This window comes from Melopsittacus undulatus, chromosome 6 (assembly GCF_012275295.1).
Source record: "Melopsittacus undulatus isolate bMelUnd1 chromosome 6, bMelUnd1.mat.Z, whole genome shotgun sequence".
Lineage (NCBI taxonomy): Eukaryota > Metazoa > Chordata > Aves > Psittaciformes > Psittaculidae > Melopsittacus > Melopsittacus undulatus.
This window is the reverse complement of record NC_047532.1, coordinates 34,854,881-34,875,410: the sequence shown is the minus strand read 5'-3', so window position 1 is coordinate 34,875,410 and position 20,530 is coordinate 34,854,881. Positions and strand designations below refer to the sequence as shown.

General features: G+C 37.5%; 1 protein-coding gene across 5 annotated transcripts in view; it reads right to left on the bottom strand.

The window, feature by feature from the left end:
- Nucleotides 1–1,596: 1,596 nt before the first annotated feature.
- The window catches only part of ATP13A3 (ATPase 13A3), a 61,570-nt gene continuing 42,636 nt past the window's right edge, over nucleotides 1,597–20,530 (bottom strand). For 4 of the 5 annotated variants that reach the window (XM_034063594.1, XM_034063598.1, XM_034063596.1 and 1 more), the window contains 14 exons: nucleotides 20,098–20,222; nucleotides 19,008–19,186; nucleotides 18,412–18,534; nucleotides 18,249–18,328; nucleotides 17,447–17,489; nucleotides 17,240–17,349; nucleotides 16,338–16,434; nucleotides 15,384–15,456; nucleotides 14,386–14,563; nucleotides 12,259–12,446; nucleotides 11,724–11,812; nucleotides 11,445–11,525; nucleotides 7,556–7,645; nucleotides 1,597–6,044 (listed from right to left, as the gene is read on the bottom strand). In XM_034063594.1, coding sequence (XP_033919485.1) covers nucleotides 5,847–6,044; nucleotides 7,556–7,645; nucleotides 11,445–11,525; nucleotides 11,724–11,812; nucleotides 12,259–12,446; nucleotides 14,386–14,563; nucleotides 15,384–15,456; nucleotides 16,338–16,434; nucleotides 17,240–17,349; nucleotides 17,447–17,489; nucleotides 18,249–18,328; nucleotides 18,412–18,534; nucleotides 19,008–19,186; nucleotides 20,098–20,222 — 1,654 coding nt within the window. In that variant the 3' untranslated portion in view covers nucleotides 1,597–5,846. The remainder of the gene's footprint in view (nucleotides 6,045–7,555; nucleotides 7,646–11,444; nucleotides 11,526–11,723; nucleotides 11,813–12,258; nucleotides 12,447–14,385; nucleotides 14,564–15,383; nucleotides 15,457–16,337; nucleotides 16,435–17,239; nucleotides 17,350–17,446; nucleotides 17,490–18,248; nucleotides 18,329–18,411; nucleotides 18,535–19,007; nucleotides 19,187–20,097; nucleotides 20,223–20,530) is intronic. The other variant, XM_034063597.1, reaches the window with a different exon arrangement.

Here is a 20,530-nt window from a genome sequence, read left to right as displayed (position 1 = left end):
TACATTCCTCTGCATTAATATCTCTCCTCAAACCCTTCTGTGAGACACCTAGCATTCCAGAAAGGACACCAGCCTGGCTGGTCATTTACCATGTCCTGGTCTAAAGCCTCTTTCCCTTTCTACCACCCCCTTACTATTTCTGAAGACTGAAAAAGGATGCCAGAAGCAATGCATTAATAGTGTTGCTATATTAAAAGTCACAGATCAGTTTTGAGCTTAATTTCATAGAATACTGAGCACACATATAATTTACCTTGGGACTTAACTTTTTTACTTTCTTGCAAGTTTCTAAACTAATGTGAGCATGAAAAAGGAATTTTAAATTGTACCTTACAAACTTATCTGCCTTTCAGATAAACTTAGTAGGAGCATAGCAGGCAATCAGCCTTCACCATGATTCTGCACTTTAAATGGGAAGTAAAACAGCAAAACGCATCCTCTAGATAACACTTTCACCCCTATTTGCGTAACTACTGTGAAAGGCCAAAGAGTATTTTAAGCCTCAGAGCAGATTTTGCCTATATTTAGTTGTGTAAGCAGCCAGCTTCCACAGGTTGTATGCAACTCCAAAATTAGATTTTGAGACCACTGACAGAACAGGAGAAAGTTTGCACTCACACATGCAACAGCACAGAAAACACTTCCAGCTTCTTTGATAGCAATACTGGGGCATGTACTTCAGCCAACCCAGTGCAAATCTGGGTGAAGTCAGAAGTATACATTTCAATACAAATTATCATCAGAAATTGCATATTTGTTACACAGATTCACTGTGGTCTGCCACACATTATGTTCTGAAGGACAGGACACACCTACTTTAAACAACCAAGTGATTGATCTGTACCTTTAGAAGGCTGCTCTGACTTTCTTGAAGGACTGGAGTCAAAGCAATTTGAGTAAAGAATGGAGAGTTTTTTATTTAATGCTTTGGCTAAGCGATCCAGAGTTGGCTTATTTGGCTTCTGTTTTTCCTGCAAGTCTTCTGGCCAACAAAGCCTAAATCCAGAAAGATTCTGAAGAGAAAAAAGCTTTAAGTTACCAAAATATTAGCTTGAAATTGAAAGATTAAGTCTTTCTAATTAAGTAACCAGGTATTATAAGTATCTTATCTTCAAATTTAAAATCATGTGCTCTGCCAATGAACATTTAAATGGTGGGTCAGCCACAGGATGGAAAAGATGTCTTCATTTCTGTGTGGCTCTTCTGAAGGTGACTGCAGCAAAGTGACAGCTCACAACCAGGAACGTTTGCCCTAGAGTCTTTTCAAGATAACACCTCCCACGTGTCAAAGAGCAGAAGGAACATGTGGATAACAGGAAATGGAAACAAGCTGCTATCACATGTACAAGGTCTGGCTTTGAAATGGCTCTCATGAGCCAGCAGGTAAAAGTACGGTCAGTATTCTCCTCCTGCAGAACTGCAGTACTACCATACCACTGCTAACAAACAGCATGCATAGTTCTGCACCCAGTCTTCAAAAATATGCAGGCACTGAACAAGATACCAGGACATCAGGGAATAAGTCTGTATTCTTCAACAAGCTTTTGATCTAATTTTATGAAGAATAATTAAAAACCATTTCATGAAACTAATGAGAAGAGTTAAAATATCTGTTCATTTTAATTTTATTTTCAAAGAGCTTCAGTCACAAAAATGATTTACAAGTCTATTTACAATTCTATTGTACAGTTAATTATGTATGCCTCTTGACAACAGGGTACCATTCTAGAGCAGCAATACATATTTTAAATACAAAGATGTAGTATCATCTCAGATCTAAAAATAAAAAGGAAGCTGAGCTTCTAGAGAGCACTGTAGTGATGAACCTTTTAATCTGTGTTAGGCTTGAGAATTCATGACAAACTGAGTAGTTTCTGGTTCACATAATTATCAAACAAGCTGCAGTTTGTTTAAAATATCTTTAAAAACCTGAAGCTTTACTGTATAAAATCAACATACTCAAGACTCTAAAAACTGTCAAAACCCCACAGCTTTCCCTTAGACATACAAAACCCTAAGTTTACAAGTCAGAATTCCATGGGAGAAATCCTACAGAACTTTAGCTCTCTCATTATGTGATGCCCAACATAAGCATTAAAAATTTGCAGCATAAAAAGGACTCCACATCTGCTTAACATTATACTGTATATACATATACAGTACAGGATTATTTACCCAATTTGTGATGACTGTTCAGCACAACCTTCATGAAGAAAGACAAAAATAAATAGAATTAAAAATCCAATAACTCTTTAAAAGTGCAACAGTAAGAGTTTCCAATTGAAGTTACAATGAATATGGACAGTCAGTGCTGTGGGTGTTTTAGCTGCTTCTACTCAAGCATTACTCGCAGCACTTTTTTGTTGTTTTTACAGTAGATTTCATTCTATAGTACATGAAACTGCAGTTTCTGCTAATCAAATCTGAAGAGAAGAGGAAAAAAAACCTTTAAAAATTACCCTGAGGGATATACAATTTAATGATCTTGCAATTTATTTCTAAAAAGTAACATTTATTATTTAGCAATTGCTTTTCTGGATAGACCAGTCCTTTAGGTATGTGCATAAATAATATTTAAAAATCAGTAATATTTACAAATCCTAATACATCAAAGTAAAATACGTACAGATTAAAGTCTGCATACACAAATAATTTAATAATAAATCAAACTCCTCAATGTAAGGCCAAAATATACAGCAGGAAGAAAATGTCTACTAAGTATCTAGTGGAGCTCACTAAATCAGTCTGTTCACCTGAATTTAGACTTCCAAGATGAACATTAGAAGAGATTCTTTTCACTACAAACTGAATTTCGTTTTACTTCAAAGCAGAAACTGAATACACTATGCAGATATAGTTTGCTGCATTTCTGAAAACCAGAAAAACTAAACTGCTCAAGATGAGAAAAATTATAGGTGGCTAAACTCAGCTCTTGGGCAGAAAGGCATAAATCACAATAATTGCAGAAGATGCAGAAGCTTATTTTGTGGCTGAACTTGCAACAACAAAAAGGATTCTTAGAAAAGCTGATTTGTTATTCTTGACTAAGCGTCAGAAGCAAATAGGTCAGAGCTCAAGCATGCAACCTCAAGAACATTTACCAACTCTGAATGCATACCTTGAGGAAACCAGCTCCCATTTGCAAAATATTCAAGTTTAATAGGCTCATGACCCATGAGTCACTCAATCAAGTGGAGAGACACTTGGCAACTGAGTTCCCTAAAATGCTCTCCGAAGTCAAGCCTACCTTAAAAAGCTGTTTCCTCCTTACTTTCTAGATAAGTCTAATTAATCAGAATCAGATTGAAAGTCTATCTTAAGGAATAAAATATGCCAAGAGAAATTATCAGTTTAGAGAAAGTATTAAGCAAAAGTATTTAAAAGGGAAAGACACAAATATTTTCTTTCACTTCTGATGGAATAGTCAAGCTATAATGGTCAATGTAATGGAAAGCAAAAGCATTTAAGCGTAAGTCACAGCTCCCAGGTCCAAGATGCATAGCTTCACAACATTTTTCAACTAAAATATTGTGGGTTTTTTAAAATCTGAATACTACTTACGCTGCTAAGAATTATTCTTCATCAATTATTCCATGCTACAAAGATTTTGTAAAATCAACGCTAACAGAAATCAGCCAACTGACTCAAGTTCATGATTAATAAATTTATCCAAGTCCACAGCTGTAGACCCCTTAAAAGGTACCAATGTTGTTCTATGTTTACAGCCTTAAGAAGCCAGGACTTTTACACTGCTCTGTTGAATGAATGCTAAGAAAACCACTTCCCCCTTCTTCCTGCTCCACCTCTTAAAAACAAACAACAATAAAAAAAGTAATCAGGAAGAGAGATGACAGCTGGACCGGAGGATAGGACACCATATGCATACTATTTATGAGGAGCAAGTCCTAATAACTTAAGTTCTAGGAAGAAGTCTTCCAAACCATTTAGCACAACTTTTAAATTCCTCATTGGCACAGTAAATGCTGCAGAACCCATAACCTCAGCAGCAGGGGACACTGTCCGTACTGACTTACAGAACAGCACAAGAGTATTAGGTCCAACCTGAAAATTTCCCCATATTAAAACAATGCAGGAATGGAGTTGTCTCCACAGGAATTAAAATAAAAACAAATCCCAACCAACAACAACAAAAAAATAAAAAAAAAACCAAAACAAAAAAAAAACCCAAAGCCCATAGAACAAACAATGAATACCACCCAACCTCAAATTCCATCATCAGAATACACACACTTCTAAATGATCCCAGCCAGCAAGGGAGTTTGGGGCCCTCCTTCCACAATGCCTCTAAAGGACCTGACTTGCTTCTCTGAAGGTTCTCTAGAGAATTGCGACTTCTCCAGATCTCTCCCAAAGCTTGGAGGTGTCTGAACTAGTCAATTGCATCTGGTCAAAACAGACTGATCAAGAGTCCTTATTTTGTCATCTTCCTAAAGACACCAAAAATGACTTTTCTAACAGTTTAACAAGTTGAAGATGGTTTGGACAGAAGTAATTTGTGGTCTCAAAAAAATAAAAAAGAAGTTTTAAACTCTGCACATGAAGACGATGCCTGCTTCTACATCTTTGCAGACCTGTTTTTCTAGTGGTCTTGTATTTGACACCGCCTAATGGCAAAACAATGTATCGCTACCCCAAGTGCTTAAGCAGCATTACTGGTGATGCAAGGTTCTTTTTTTTTTCTTCTTTTTTTTTTTTTTAATAAATAAAATACACATAAGCCTTATAGTTCTGCAGCAAGACAGATTTTAGCTCATCTATTTTCACTTAGTTGTGTTTCATACAGCTACATATAGTGCTTAAGACACTGGCAGTCTCTTTGAAATGTGTATGTTCTTAACATGCACAAATCCCAAAGCATGGGCACGTGAAAATATTCTTCCCTCCCACCCCCATTTCCCTTGCAGCAGTAACTCTGGCCTTACTACTTCAAGGTATATAGGAAAATTGTCTTAAGATTTACAAATAAAACATGGTCCACAAAGGGATAATCAAATCCTTCTGCTGGAAAAAACAAGGTGTGTGAAGAAATGCATAGCTAAATGTAATAAAACATGACACAGAAGAGAGTGTTTAGATTCTCCAGCCTTCCTTCTCCAAAAACTTTAGAGTGTAGCCAAATGCCTCCTCCTCTGGAGGCCACTTAAGCCCTTCCTTGGGGTTAGCTACAAAAGAAGCCAAGAACCCACTTGAAAGCAATGTGCTTTCTTCTTAAGGACAGAGCATGTTTCTATTGCATTCCCAATTCCTGCTGTGGCAGACTAAAGAATTAAATTTAAACCCCAAACATTACACCTGGAAACAGTCCTTAATAGTGGGGACAAAATTCATGGTACACACACCAAAACTTCAGAACCGTTCTGAAGCTCAAAGCTTTTCAACAGCTGAGTATGAAAAAGGGAAAAAAAAGAAAAGCATGGTAAGACTATTATGTGCCTCTAGTACATTGATGTCATTGCATCATAGGGTTTACATGAACATGTGCCCTGGTAAGCAGGTTAGCACAATGATTAAGATACTCCAAGCAAATATAATGAACCTGTTTTCACTGCCCTGCAGTTTAAGCCTTCAAATATGTCTCATTTAAGAATAATGAAATTTGAAAGAAGGTGGAAGGAAACAATAATTTTTGTTCTGCCTAAGGAAACCTACATTTTTAAAATGTATAGCCATAACATGTCTGGCTCTGAACTTTGTATTCAGGGAGACAAAACAGTTGGACACATCTGCATTAGAATTTGACATTTAGTATACTGCAATTTCAAATAAAGCCTTAAAATTACATTCTTACGAATACTACTAAAGACACATGCTGCCAATATCCACTGTTATGTTACAGTGATGATTTGATATGAACCATTTTCTTGGGATGGTGTTTTTGCTTCTGTTGTTGTTCTGGGTTTTGGTGGCCATTCTGGATCAACCAGCAGTTCCTGAGCTAGATGCATATACTTGGCTTTTGGTGTCTTCTCTCTGCAACCCAACAGGGAAGAAAGGAAAGAGACTCCACAGCGATCCACAGCCTCCTGCAGAAGCAAACAGATTTGAAAGTTGGATTACCATAGGAAAAAATTAACTAAGAACATACTAAAACGCTGGAACACCTATTATTTTAGTTTCTAATTTACTATTTTGTCATATTGTCATATGTCAGAATGTATAGTACAGAAGCTCTTCCTTTGTGTCATTACTTCTACACTATGGTGGCAATGACATTTAAAAAATATTAAGAAAACCCAAGTATTCTGCATTATTGCAACATCGAAGGTCACCAACAGCTTTTATGCATATTTTATAATAGTTTCCATAAACAAGGGTGTAACAGGCGCAGTTAAATGATGTTACTGTTGAAGAATAAAAGCCTGGTCTAGAAAAAGAAGACAAATTCCCAGAGTCTCAGAACACTTTTAAGCAATTAATTGTTTAACTGAAGGCAGCCAGCCAAAAGTGGCAGAATTCAACTTGCTGATACTGTGAAAACTAAGTCCTGCAGGTATCAATAGTTATCAAAACAGACACAAATTATTGAATTTATGTCTTCCTTCCTATTTTTCCTCTCCCAGTCCTAAATGTACATTAACTAGCTGGAGAAGAGAAACACCATTCCTGATTCTCAAGACTGGATCCCTCTCATGTCTCAGAGAGCACCTATAGCCTACATGGCTGACATTTAAATGAAGATATATTCTATGGTTTTCTTTATGCTCTGAATTTCTTTCAGTTGGTGAACTGAACCAAACATGAACCTTAAGCACAACTTCCATTCTTCAGTGAACACAAGGCAATTTGTTCTTAAACAGCCTCAAAAGGACAAATGCAAGCTGAAGTGAATACATTTAATAAAAACTAGTGCTGAGAAATAAACCATTGTAATTCTAGCAAGAACAGATGTACAACCAACTGAAAGTAATAAGACAACAGGCCTAAAGAAAAAGCTAGTTTTTATGGGATTCACATAGATTTCCTTCATGTACCATGACCAACATTTTTGGTGACCTGAAAAACCAGGAGCTAAATCCGAACGTCTCCTAATGGCCTCCTAAACCATCTGAGGTTAATAACATACTTTCATTTATAGTTTTGTTTAATTTCATTTATACATGCTATAAATTACTGCTCTCAGACAATGATTTAAAACTCCCAACCAAATCAGTTTATTAAAGAACTGGATTAGACCCAGCATCAGCAATTCTGATTCCAAGCACATTGAGCCCTTCCCAGTCCTAGCATGCTAACTTGTGAAAAATCAAATAAAATTTGCTAGTGTGCAAAATGAAGATAAAGTGAGAAAAGTCTTAAAATGCAATCCTCTGGGTTTGCTTCACAGCTCTTCTATACAGAGGTGATTTCTTTGATAGTCAACAAGGAGAAAAATATATAACTAGAAGCCTTTCTTTTTTAATATTCTAGTAACAGAAATCTGATTTAAGCAGCTTAAGCTTAAGATAAGGCAACAGACACTCATAGATCATAAAAAGATAACACTGAATTAATCCACATGCACTCAAATGATGACAGCAAAATATTAGTCTCCAACCTGAGGAGGCTGGGCCATGGTGAGGCGATATTCTCCTTGTTTGTCTCGATTGAACACAACCTTCCAAAGGATCATATCAAGGAGGACATTCTGTGAGACATTATAGTGAGCAGGAAGAGTTAAAGAAACTAATGATCATTTGTTGTTAGTATGCACGTTAAAAATAAAACCTGAAATAGTGTTAGGCATAACTAACAGAGTGCCAGAACAGAGAGTTTACACTACTTGTCAGTACTTATGTGATTAACATTTTCATTCTTAAAGTGCTTACATGAGATTTAAGAATACAAACATGTACTTTAAACCAACTGCAACAGTGACCACATCCACATCCATCAATATGGGTAAAAATCATAAATACAAATTCTTAAGGCGTTTCAATACTCTAAAAGAAACTATGAAGTACTGAAAACTTCAGTGCTTAAAGCACTTTCCCCTCAAACCATCTTTAATATTATAGTGGATTTCATGCTGGAGCTATGCTTTGTTCATTGTTTGTTTTAAACCAGTCACATTCCCAGAAAAGCTTTAGTGAGGTGGCAATGCAAGGCCACCAGCAGGAAGTCTGAAGGAATACTGCAGGAGCCATTCCAGATTTCAGAACAGGCAGAAGTTGAACAATATGTTCAGTACATCTGGTTACTCTCATACTGCTGTGTAGGAGGACTCGAGAGCCTTGACAAATCCGGCAACACAGGTGTGAACCTGTATCTTCCATGGCCTAGAGCCTACAACTCTGATCTTTTGGACAGATTCCATTTTTAACTTCTGACTAACCCCTGCCATTGAGAAAGGGGAGCTAATTAGCCAGACTTATAATAGATTTTATAATGCTTATGATTTTATAATATACCAGAATTTTATAGCGTTTTTAGAAACGATTTGCCAACAAATCTTCAGACTACTAGATGTTTGTTTTTAAAGCCAGTCTGTCCCAGGCTGTAAGGAGGTGAAAAGAAACATCTGCTAGGGTCTGCCTTTGTTGTGCAATGTATGTCTGTTGTCTGGTAGAAAGAATATGCATGCTTTGTGAACCTAGTCTGGGACCCACATGGAAGCAGAAGCTTTACAGAACACGTCAGAAAACATGCCTGGGGCAGCCACAGTCAGAAACCATTCCTGTTGTAGAAGCCATGAAAAAACTACATAGGATCACAGTGTGACACAAAAGGTTCAAATTGACACGTGTAACAAAAGATGATAAATCAAATCCCTTATTTATCTCATCATCATAAGACTCTTAAAGATGCAATTACTGAGGGATTAGTCTCAGTAGAACAAACTCTAGGTGATATACATACAGATTACCTTGTTAAAAGAAGCAAGGAGATGCCACCAGCAGCTTTTCCTAGATACTCATAGTATGAACCATAACTGCTTCTCAGTAACTCACACCCAGAAACTCTGTAGTGTGAAGTATAGCGAGCAAAAAATCCAGCCAGACACACAAAGACAGAAAGGCAATGAGCTGTACTGGAAGTGAAGGAATGAAATAGCCTGGGAGTTCTACATGACACATTGGACGCAATGAGCTGCCACTACATGAAAAAGCTTCAGGGAGCCTAGAATAGTATTGTTGGAGTTGGACACAGCTCAAAAGGTGGGACAAAAGCAGGCTGAAGTTACGGAAGGTGAAGTGTGTATCAAAACAAGGTTTGGGATTTGAGGATCACAAGACAATGCTTCTGTTGGTCACTTGCTGTAAGACAACTTACCTGTCTTAACAAAGCATTCAACTAATAGTGGAAGCGGAAGAAATAGGTTGCAAGTCAATGCAGAACATCCCAAAGAATTAATGTCAATAAAACTGAATTGTATGGGTACTTCTACTGCTAAAGTATGTGCAACAAGATAAATAGGTAAGTCAGTATGAAAGGAGTGCAACAAATCATCCTACCAGTTTTGTCAATGACAGTTAAGCGATTAAAATACCAAAAGATGACAAATTAAACCAACACAGGAAAAAGAGTGGGGTGTGGTTTGAAATACTGGGTGAGAAGAAACATTGCACAGTAATTATATTGCCTAGGTTATGTTTAGTAGAATTTCACAACTTTACAGATTGGCGTGGCAACCAACAAGGCCCAGGAGTGGAACATTATGAACTTTTAAGTCAGAGGAGAACCATTTGTCTACAAGAGGCACATGCTGATACGTGGACTGACACTGTACAGACTGTCTATTGGAGCCCTTACACTTCCAACAACAGAAATATCACCAGCTTGCATAGAAGTTAGAAAGATCACCTGCAAGAACAAAGTAATTCTTCAGCAGAAGGTAAGTTTCTTTCTCTTAGTGACATTTATCACAGGACTGAAAACTGTAACCAGCACCTATTTAGACTTTATGTATCAACACAAAGCTCAATTCCAAGGAATAATCTTAGTATTTAAAAAAAAGCTGATAACTCAGAGATGGTAACAAAAATGTTTAAATTAATCAGAAGACAAAAAAAGCCACAGTTCCACAACGTCAGAATGCCTGTTTTGTTTCAGTAGTAAAGAAAGCAATATACATAAAATTTAACTTAACAAATAAAAAGGAGGCAAAACCCCCCAAACTATTAAGAGTTTAGTAGTACAAAACTACGGAAGAATTAAAAAGCATAAAGGAAAACACCACAAGCAAGGTTAAGAGTAAATATAAGACAATGTAAGAAAGACAGGATCTGAGGACAAACTTGTTAACCACAAGGCAAAGGCCAAAATAGTTAGTAGCTACTGCCATATTTTGGAAAAGACAAGTTACCCCATATTCATGTGAACCACTTGAATACATGTTCCAATAGGCAGTGACATAATAGCATACACTGCAGGTTCTATTTGGAATGTGTTTTGAACAGAAAGCCTTTTCAATCAAATTATGCAAAAAACCTCTTTGGTTGATTTATTTTTACTAAGTTATGAATAACAGGGAAAAAACTAGTCAAGTGGAAAGAACAGTAATACTATAGCAATCTTCAAAGGCCAAACTGACATGATCCAAGCAAACAATATGCTGGTTACCTTGATAGCAATCCCTCACATAGTAATGGAAATACTGACTAGAAGCTGACGAAAACATTGTACAGTAAAAATAGATAATTGTAGTGTGCAAGTGTTAGATAATGTTGAAAGGTTTTTTCATCTTGCAGGAAAAAAAGTGACTAATGGCTGCAACCAAAACCCAAATGTATTCAAGTTGAAAATAAGGCATCAATTTAACAAGAAGAACTAACCATGGGAATAAATGACTGACTTTGAATCCAGACTCTTCCTGGAAGATGTATCTGTGAAACTTCAACTCTTGGAAACAACATAGGTGTAACTGGAAAAAAGGTAGGGCATGTTTCTGCCCACATTAACTCTGGAATTACAGCAGAAGAGGTCAATATCCAGAGTGACTGACCTTGGTTAAGCTCAGGGCTGGAAAAAGCAGATCTGAATGAAAATCTCTACTTCTGGACTTGCATCAGATTAAATTAGCACGTTATATAGGCCTGGATTATTTTGAACAATAAGCTTTGCACATGAATCAACTCAATAAAGATGTGCTTGCCTAGTGATTTTACATAGTTCTCTGCTATGTTAATTTATTCTGAACTGAATTAACTTAGGAAATCAATATGGAGAGTATTGTCCCATAAAACAGTTAAAATAATTTAAAAGCCCCTCCACTTCTCTCCCCTCTTCCCCCCCTTTTTTTTTATTTAAAAGGTTTTGAAATTATGTTTTTAACATAGAAAACCCTGACACCCTAAGTCTAGCCTAAAAGGACATTTTTAGGAATACAAACTTAACAAGAACACAGTGGCAACTCACACCGTGAAGAGAGTACCTTCTTAACAAAAGACAAACACCTACCCTAGCAAAAAGCCCACTTAAACATTCTTTCCATTTGAATTTCTTACCTCCATCAGCACAGATACAACTGCATTGAGAATAACAATGATGAGAATTCTTAGGCGCCACTCATATGGCAAACACACGAGCTGTGTGAAAAAGTTGCCAGAGGTTAGCAACACTCATATGAAACAAACATGTATTCCAAGCAGGCTCAGTCATTAAATTCTCATTTCCCTCTCCCAGAGATGCTAAGTTAAAGCTCTAAAACGGTTCAAGCTTGCCCAAAAGGCAGCCAATCAGCTACCCTAGAAGTAGAGACGCAGAGTGTAACTGGTGAATCTTACCTCAAGAAATGCGTCAATAGATTCAACAGGATGCAACATGATGAAAAATATGAAGACATAAAGAACTATCACAGATGTAACAAACAGAACTGTAAAACAAGAAAAAATATTTTAATCAGATCATCACACAGAGTTTTGGACAGTTTTCCCATATATCATGGGTTTATTACTCCCTGGAAAGAACTTATTTTTTCCCTCTAAACCCTTTCCTGGTGGATTTTGGCAATACAAGTTGTGCTGATAGCTACAAAGAGACAGGAGGCCAGACTCAGTTTCTCACTGGCTCACTTGTGATGCTGAAATATATATACACATATACTTCCACAAACTAAGCAACTATTCCCATAAATTTCTTCATACAGTTTAATACTTCCCTATTTTTTTCTGATTATCAGAGGATAATTGTAGTGTGTTCCTCCAGCAATACTACTATTGCTGAAGTGGCAGAAGACAATTGTAAGCAAGCCATGGATAAACAAGTGAACAGTCACTTGGGAGTTTCACTTGGAACTGTATACAATAAGAAAGGACTTACAATTTTTGTAGCATGGTTGTCTAAAGGGCTTTCCTTTAGAAAAGACAATTGCCACTATGAGGTACTGAAAGCTGGATATAAAAAACAAAGTTGTGTTTTCGTAATTTTTAATGTAATGTTCATCATGAAGAGTCTCATTCCCATGGTGTGCAGAGCTGGTGTTTGTGGCATCCAATACATTACATTCACTACGACATAAAAAAACCCAATGATTATCACTGTGTTATGGAGAAGATGCAAACCAGGCAATGACAGAACAAACTGCTAAAAAAGTTTGTCCTTGAAAATCTATTACAGTAAGAAATAACTGAAAACTATGGAAGGGAGGCAGCAATTCTTGTGAATTCTGAACTTTGAGTTCTTTTCTGCTTACAGGTTTTAAGTTTACTACATGAACTGTTTAGAAACTATCACTGTAGATACATTTAGAAGACAAATAAGAAAATATAGCAATCTAAAAAAAGGTTGAAACATGTCTTTGTTTTCTGAAATACCAATTTCATATACGGTAACTCTAACAGGAAAATCACAAAATCATAGAATAGTTAGGGTTGGAAAGGACCTTAAGATCACCTAGTTCCAACCCCCCTGCCATGGTCAGGGACACCTCACACTAAACCATATCACCCAAGGCTCTGTCCAACCTGGCCTTGAACACTGCCAGGGATGGAGCATTCACAACAGAAGGGTTAAAAATAGGTCCGAACCATTAATTTACAATTTTAATCTCAACTGTCCCAAAGTCATCTACCTGGACTTGTGCAAAGTGTTCAACACTATCCCACGAGACATCCTTGTCTCTAAATTGGAGTGTCATCAATTTGATGGGTGGATCACTCAGTGGATAAAGAACTGGCTGGATGGCCGCAGGCAAAGAGTTGTTTTCAATGTCCGGATGGAGACCAGTAACGAGTGGTGTCCCTCAGGGATCGGTGTTGGGACCGGTCTTGTTCAACACCTTTGTCAGTGACGTGGACAGTGGGATTGAGTGTGCCCTCAGCAAGTTTGCCAATGACACCAAGCTGTGTGGTTCGGCTGATCCGCTGGAGGGAAGGAATGCCATTCAGAGGGACCTTGACACACTTGTGAGGTGGGCTGATGCCATCCTCATGAAGTTTAACCTTGGCAAGTGCAAGGTCCTACACCTGGGTGGGAGCAATCCCAGGCACAGCTACAGGGTGGGCAAAAGAGAAATTCAGAGCAGCCCTGTGGAGAAGGACTTGGGGGTGTTGGTTGATGAGAAAATGAACATGAGCCAGCTGCAGTGTGCGCTTGCAGCCCAGAAAGCCAACCGTATTCTGGGCTGCATCAAAAGAAGCGTGACCAGCAGGTCGAAGGAGGTGATCCTGCCCCTCTACTCTGCTCTCGTGAGACCTCACTTGGAGTATTGTGTGCAGTTCTGGTGTCCTCAACATAAAAAGGACATGGAACAGTTGGAACAAGTCTAGAGGAGGGCCATGAGGATGATCAGTGGACTGGAGCACCTCCCATATGAAGACAGGCTGAGAAAGTTGGGGCTGTTCAGCCTGGAGAAGAGAAGGCTGCGTGGAGACCTCATAGCAGCCTTCCAGTATCTGAAGGGGGCCTACAGGGATGCTGGGGAGGGACTATTCATTAGGGACTGTAGTGATAGGACAAGGGGTAACGGGTTGAAACTTAAACAGCAGAGGTTTAGACTGGATATAAGGAAGATACTGTTAGGGTAGTGAGGTACTGGAATGGGTTGCCCAGGGAAGTAGTGAATGCTCCATCCCTGGCAGTGTTCAGGGCCAGGCTGGATGAAGCCTTGGGTGGCATGGTTTAGTGTGAGGTGTCCCTGCCGATGGCAGGGGGGTTGGAACTAGATGATCTTAAGGTCCTTTCCAACCCTAACTGTTCTGTGATTCTATGATTCTATAAAGTTGAGGAGTCTTCAGACCCTGCAGTCTGGCTCTGACCCAGTTTTGCATTTCAGCCATTGGGTAACTCCTATGTATTCGTATGCTTTTCACAAAAGATTGAACAGACTACCTGCCATACAGAAGCTTCACATCCCAAGTACCCAAAGAGGGTCAATAAAGAGAGCAACTATTACTTATAGCTTTCCAATCATTACTGTATTCTGCATGGAACCACTGAAATACTTACTCAAATTCTGCACTCCAAGGCTTATACCAGGACTGCTGTTTGACCCAAAAAAACCCGAAGACTTGGAAAGCAAAGCAGATGATGATCTGAGACAAAACAGAACACAGAAGTGGACCTGAGATAAGACCTGATGGAGGCCTTCGAGCAACAAGCTCCTTCCAAGCAGGGTTTAGACTCACTGCAAAGAGAAGGAAAACCAAATTACATATTCCATCATTATGGTTTTAAAAGATCACTCTGTTCACATTCTGTGGAATCAGAATGGGTTGCTTATGACATCACTTTAAAATTCAGTCCAGAACTGCAAGTGTGAAACCATCTTGAAAAGATTATACTGCTCTAGAATAATGCCACAGTGCCTTCTACAGGCTGGTTACCCCCAGCAACACAGGACAGCAGGGGTCAATAACAGAAGCCACGAGACTTAAGGAATTAGTAGCGTCTGGCCAAATTCGCTTTGTCTTGCACAAGGACTTACAGCTCTTTGGTTTTGGTTTGCCATTCAAAGAAGCATTTTCTATTAAACTGAAAATTGGTATTCTATCAGTAGCCAGTAAACTGAGTGCTAGGTTCCTATGTGGAATCAAATACTTCACTAGATGATAGCTTGGAGGACTACATTTTGTACGCAGAATTTCAACCAAAAAATGCAAGAAAATCAAAACATTTGAGAAAGATTTTATTGAACAACTTCTGTTTTGATTCCAAAACCAGTTTCCTCATGTCACTAGAGATTTATGACTTCCTGTATCATGAACAATTACTTTTCAAAGATCACGCCCACAACCTGATTTTGTATGAGGACATTTCACAAACTTCAGATAAATCTAACTTGATACACAGTGGTTTGGGTTTTTAATGCATAAACTGTAGTAGTTATAACATCTAAATTGTACGTCATGGTGCTTACTTCAAACAATATGTAATCACAAAAAAAATTAAAAATTGACCAAACAGAAACTGCTTTATAGAAGCCAGCAGTACAGCACAATACTTACTTGTGAAGACAACCACCAAAATGATTGCCAAATCAATGAAGAGAAACTGGAAATCTCCCAGATTGCTCAGGATCTAGACAGAAACCACAACTGGAACATTGGTAATTTCTTCACACCAGGAAATATCTTACAGTGACACTCCTACAGCATTAATTCTTTAGATTTCCCCCTACTGACAAGACAGTGCCTTGTCAAACTGGTTTCTTTTTTCTGTAGGAGTCTTAAGTACTCCACAATTCACAGATTAACTGCTGAAGTATCAAGGCATGAGACAATTTCAGTTTTAAAATCCGCAAGCTATTTGTAATTGAAATTTATAATCAAGCTTGCATTACTGAATCTTAAATACCAATGAAGTAATAGCCCAGGCCCACAATTCTCAAAACACTGTAAGCTTATGATGTAGTCATACAGTTGTCAAAATTTCCACCTCAAAGGTCCTTTAATGCTTTACATGTTTAACTTACTCAGAATGCAAATTAAAATCCAGGATTTCTACCATGTGCCATATTGTGAATCCAGTCATGTTAACAGGAAACACTCTACCTTGCTCCCCTCCCCAATACTTGCAAGCTGCTCTCTTTCAATCCTTACACAAAAGGAATGCATTGCCCTTTAAAGAGCTAGGCTATTTAAAACTGCTGAGAGTTATTTTAAATAATTGAAAATCTTACTTTTGTTAAATTTATATGCTTATTTGGTCTTCCCACTGTAGTGACTTTCTATACATAGGCATTAGTTATTGCCTTTTCAAAATAGACACTACCATGTTTTTCATACAGTTAACATTAAACAAGACAAAAATACGAACAATACCTTTAGTCCAAAGACAGTTTTTAGAATGCGGGTGTCGTGTACTCAGAAAGAGACTTGCAACAGTTTATGTGAATTATCTATCAATTTTTAACTCTCTGGATTAGGTTGACACTGCTTAAGCATTTACAGAATACTTACAGAATATAGCAGAGTAACACTGATGTACTGGATAATGCTGTATAATGCCATGAACTTAAATACACAGAAGGAAGTTATTAAAGCAGCACGGCCTTCCCTGTCAAAACAAATGCAATCATATAACTAGTAAGTTTTCCATGCAAGCAGTTATATTCTACTTAGCAAAATGTTAGCTGAACATGCCAGCAAGTCCTTTTGAGGGACATTAGGTTGAAGACATACAGAGAAAAAGGGATCAGAATGGTATGCTTTTAAATGTATCAAAGTTGTGAGCATGCCTTCTGAATCGAGCCACCATATTACTCTGTCATTCTTTGACTTTATATGGTTTTCCAACAGAGGTTTTAAAATAAAGGCCTGCTTGCAAAAATATCTGTGAAGCACTAGTTTATTACATGGATTGAATGAACATGCAGTCAACCACAGAGTTGCTGACCAGAAATCTTTCTGATACACATTACTTCATTAGTTCCACACAGACTTAAGTAGATTCTTCTCTGGTTGATATTTATCCAAAATTATTACCTAACTTACAATTCTAGAATAAAATTGTCAAGCCCTATTTAGAAAATCTGTTTTCTACTTTATGTGGTGCCAAGCAGTTACCTGAAGGATTTTGCCATTTGCAATTCAACCTTTATGGAAACCAGCACAGTCACTAAGACATCAAATTAAATACTAACATGTAGAAACTCATTCATGCTTTGAAAAATTAACTCTACCTGGACAAAAGGGTTTATAACAAAATGCTAAATAATGCTACAGTAAAAAACCAGAACTACTAAAAATGTATGTTTTTTCTTTAATTCAAACTGGCCTTCTACAGCATCAAACATATATTCATATAGGGTACGCAAAAAGAGTTACACAGATGCATTTAAGTTCACAGTAAGTCGCATTACCTGATCAGCTTTGGCACGCAGGAAATACTAGGTGTTCTGGAAGTGAATGGTGATGCCACAGAAGCCTCAAGTTCAGACAAAGATATACCACCATGTGCCCTCTTTAGTGCCTGCCAGTTAACATTGAAGTAGAGAACATTTTAAAACTTGCTTTCATCTGTAAAATTTAACTGAACCGTATTGTATAGGAAATAAAAACACACTTACCCCACAGTCATTTGCTCCATCTCCACACATGCCCACATAGTAACTATAAAAACCAAACAGACGTCAGCATTCTGGACCATTCCCTAATTGTTATCCATTTAGCTTATTTCATTAAATACTTTAATGTTAATTTGACTTGTCCGGGGTTTGCATAATTATGAGTGATCATTAATGCTGAAACCAATTACTATTGCCATTATACATATAAGGAAGTAGACAGAAAAGTAATATGATGTAGACAGGTCAAGCAAACCAGTAATGATTATCATAGCCCTCTATCATTCCAACGTGGTCTAAAGCATCTTTGCTCTAGGAAAAGAGACTTTTGTAGTATTTTATATAGCTGCAAAGCCTGAAACTAACAGACAGTAGTATACTGATCGTATGTGAATGGGAAGTCATCCCATTAATACTTCTGTAATACAGAGAAGACATTTGATGGATTTTTTTATTAATCCAAGCAACCAGATTTATAAACTGTGTTAGTCAGTTTAGCTATTCATCATTTGTAACTTCATGAAAAGCCTGAAACTTGTCACAACCAGCCAGCAGGTGGTACTACTCTCATTCCTGCTCAGCTAGCAGGCTTATTTACCAACACAAGGAAGTTATATTAGCCCAACTAATATATATATGTGTAATTACATATATCATATATACATAATTATATATATACAATATATATAATTAGCCCAGCTTTTTTCATTTGGAAGAACAGTTAGCAGCATATATAATTTTTTCCTCCTATCACACCAAACAGTCTGTCAACCCTCCCACTTGCTGTGCTTGAGCAAATACTTACTCTACATTTTGTAAAGCTTCCACCAGCTGAGTTTTCTGATCTGGTGCCATGCGAGCAAATACAGTGCCATGTAACACAAGCTGGAAGACAGAAGATTTCTTAATGCTCACAGGGCAAAATCTGTTCACCAACAGAAGTGTTCATACTCAAATGAAATACTCACCTTGGGTACCAGGTCCTGAAAATGCTCCAAAATCACGGCAAATGACTTCCCATTCATTGCAAAATGGTACTTGGTCATCTGGAGATCCTCAAGGCTTTCATGGACCAATTTAACTGGAATATCCTAGCAAAAGTAATTCAATACTCTAGTAGTGTACTCTACTGTATTTACATAGATACTTGTAATTTCAAGCTAATACTCAAGAGGGTTATTCCTTAAGATCCCACGCTAGAGGGGAGGTTTCTAAGAACGTTACTTGAAAGGAAGCCTCATATAATGAAAACACTTATTTAGTAACAAGAAAACACAATGTAATATTTCAACTACAAACAGCTAGAGCAGTCTTAACAGACTGAAATGTGGAAAAAATCCTGTCTCCTGCAGAATTAAAATATCAAATGTCGTATCACCATTGAAAAACTAGTTCCCCCAGCTGTTTTGTTACTCTGGTATTTTAAAATCTGAAAGTTAATTAGTACGTCAACTTTTATTTGACACTTAACAGGAGATTTGCTATTTGACAGAATAAGATAAAAAGAAACTCAACTGTAAAACTAACTGCTTACACTGTAATGGCATCATAATGCTCATGTTACCTCTGAGTTTATGGCTGGTGATGAACTAGTGCATTTTGCGAGGGTATCTGCATAATGCCAGTTGATCCTGGCAGCCTGCCCATCCTTTGGAGGTAGTGCTTCAGCAATAATGACCTTATCTTGAGGTAGAATCATTCCACAGTCTCTGGCCACAGAGACAGCAGTTAGCATGTTATCCCCTGTTAAACAATTACATTTAAAATAGTTTCAGTCAGTTTCACTGATAATCCACATTAAGAGAAAAGCTAACAAAGCCAGTTTTAAATTCAGAAAAGGACTGCCTAACATACCCATGACAACCTCAGGGAAAACCAAGCCTTTGGACAAAATTCAAAACCCAGCCTGTTAAACCATTCCTCTGCGCTAACATCACTAAAATGCTTCTTTCAGCCATAAAGATTTCTTATTGGCCAAGCCTTAGGATATACTGAAAATCTGGCAGAAAGCACATGGCCATTTAAAACAGCACTTTTTAAACACAGTCACAGAACATGCAAACACTGAGTTGTATTGCCAGCCTATCACACTATTATTCCAAAGCTGCAGTACCTGTGATTTAAAAGGCAAACATACCTATTGCATGGAAACATTGAGTACAGATACCTAGCCTGCTTAAAGGGGACATAAATCATTCTTTAAAAAAAAAAAAAACCAAAAACAAAACCAACACCACAAAGTGACTTATCATAATATAATTCAAAATGGTAGGGACCCTCAGGAGGTCATCTAGTCCAACCCTTGCTCAAATGAGGGTCAGTCATAAGATCAGACCGGGACTTTCACCTAGCCTGATTTGGAAGACCTCTAAGGTTTTTCATCCTTCAATTCAGTATAAGTAACTTGTGCATGGAGCTAGGAAGAGGACTCATCCTTACACTGGCTTCTGATCTCTGACTTACAAAGCAACTTGCATTCAAAAAGAAACAGCAGACTGGTGTCCGAATATTCTCACAGTAGTTTCTAAACTTTCCTCTTTCTATAAATACAGTGCAATCCCAACCTGTTGACACTACAATCTGACTTCATACACTGTAATTAAAATAAGACCAAAATAAAATGGATTTTTGAGTATGAATGTTTATGTGCTAACCTGTAACCATGACAGTGCGAATGTTGGCTTTATGCAAATCTTCAAGTACAGCAGGGGTTTCTTGCTTTAACTTGTTTTGCATTATAATTAACCCCATAAAATCCATGTTGCTTTCAATAGCATCTCTGTAGGAAAGAAGGCAAGGAAGAGAACATTACAAGAATTACAATTATTACATGTAGCTTAAAGAGCCTGATTTTCTGTTTATCAAAGGGAAATGTATATTTTGAATCATAAAAAGTGAAGAATTTGCTTTATAAAAAGGTCACCTACGAGCTATCACCTTTTACAAACATTTATACTTACTTCCCTTGTTTTAGTTGAAAATCAGTATGAGAAAATGTTTTCCTCAAGTACCATTTTTAGTTTCTTCCACAAGAAATCTTTCTGAAAGAGATTATATTCTCAAAAGAGATATCCCTAGGAAAAAAAA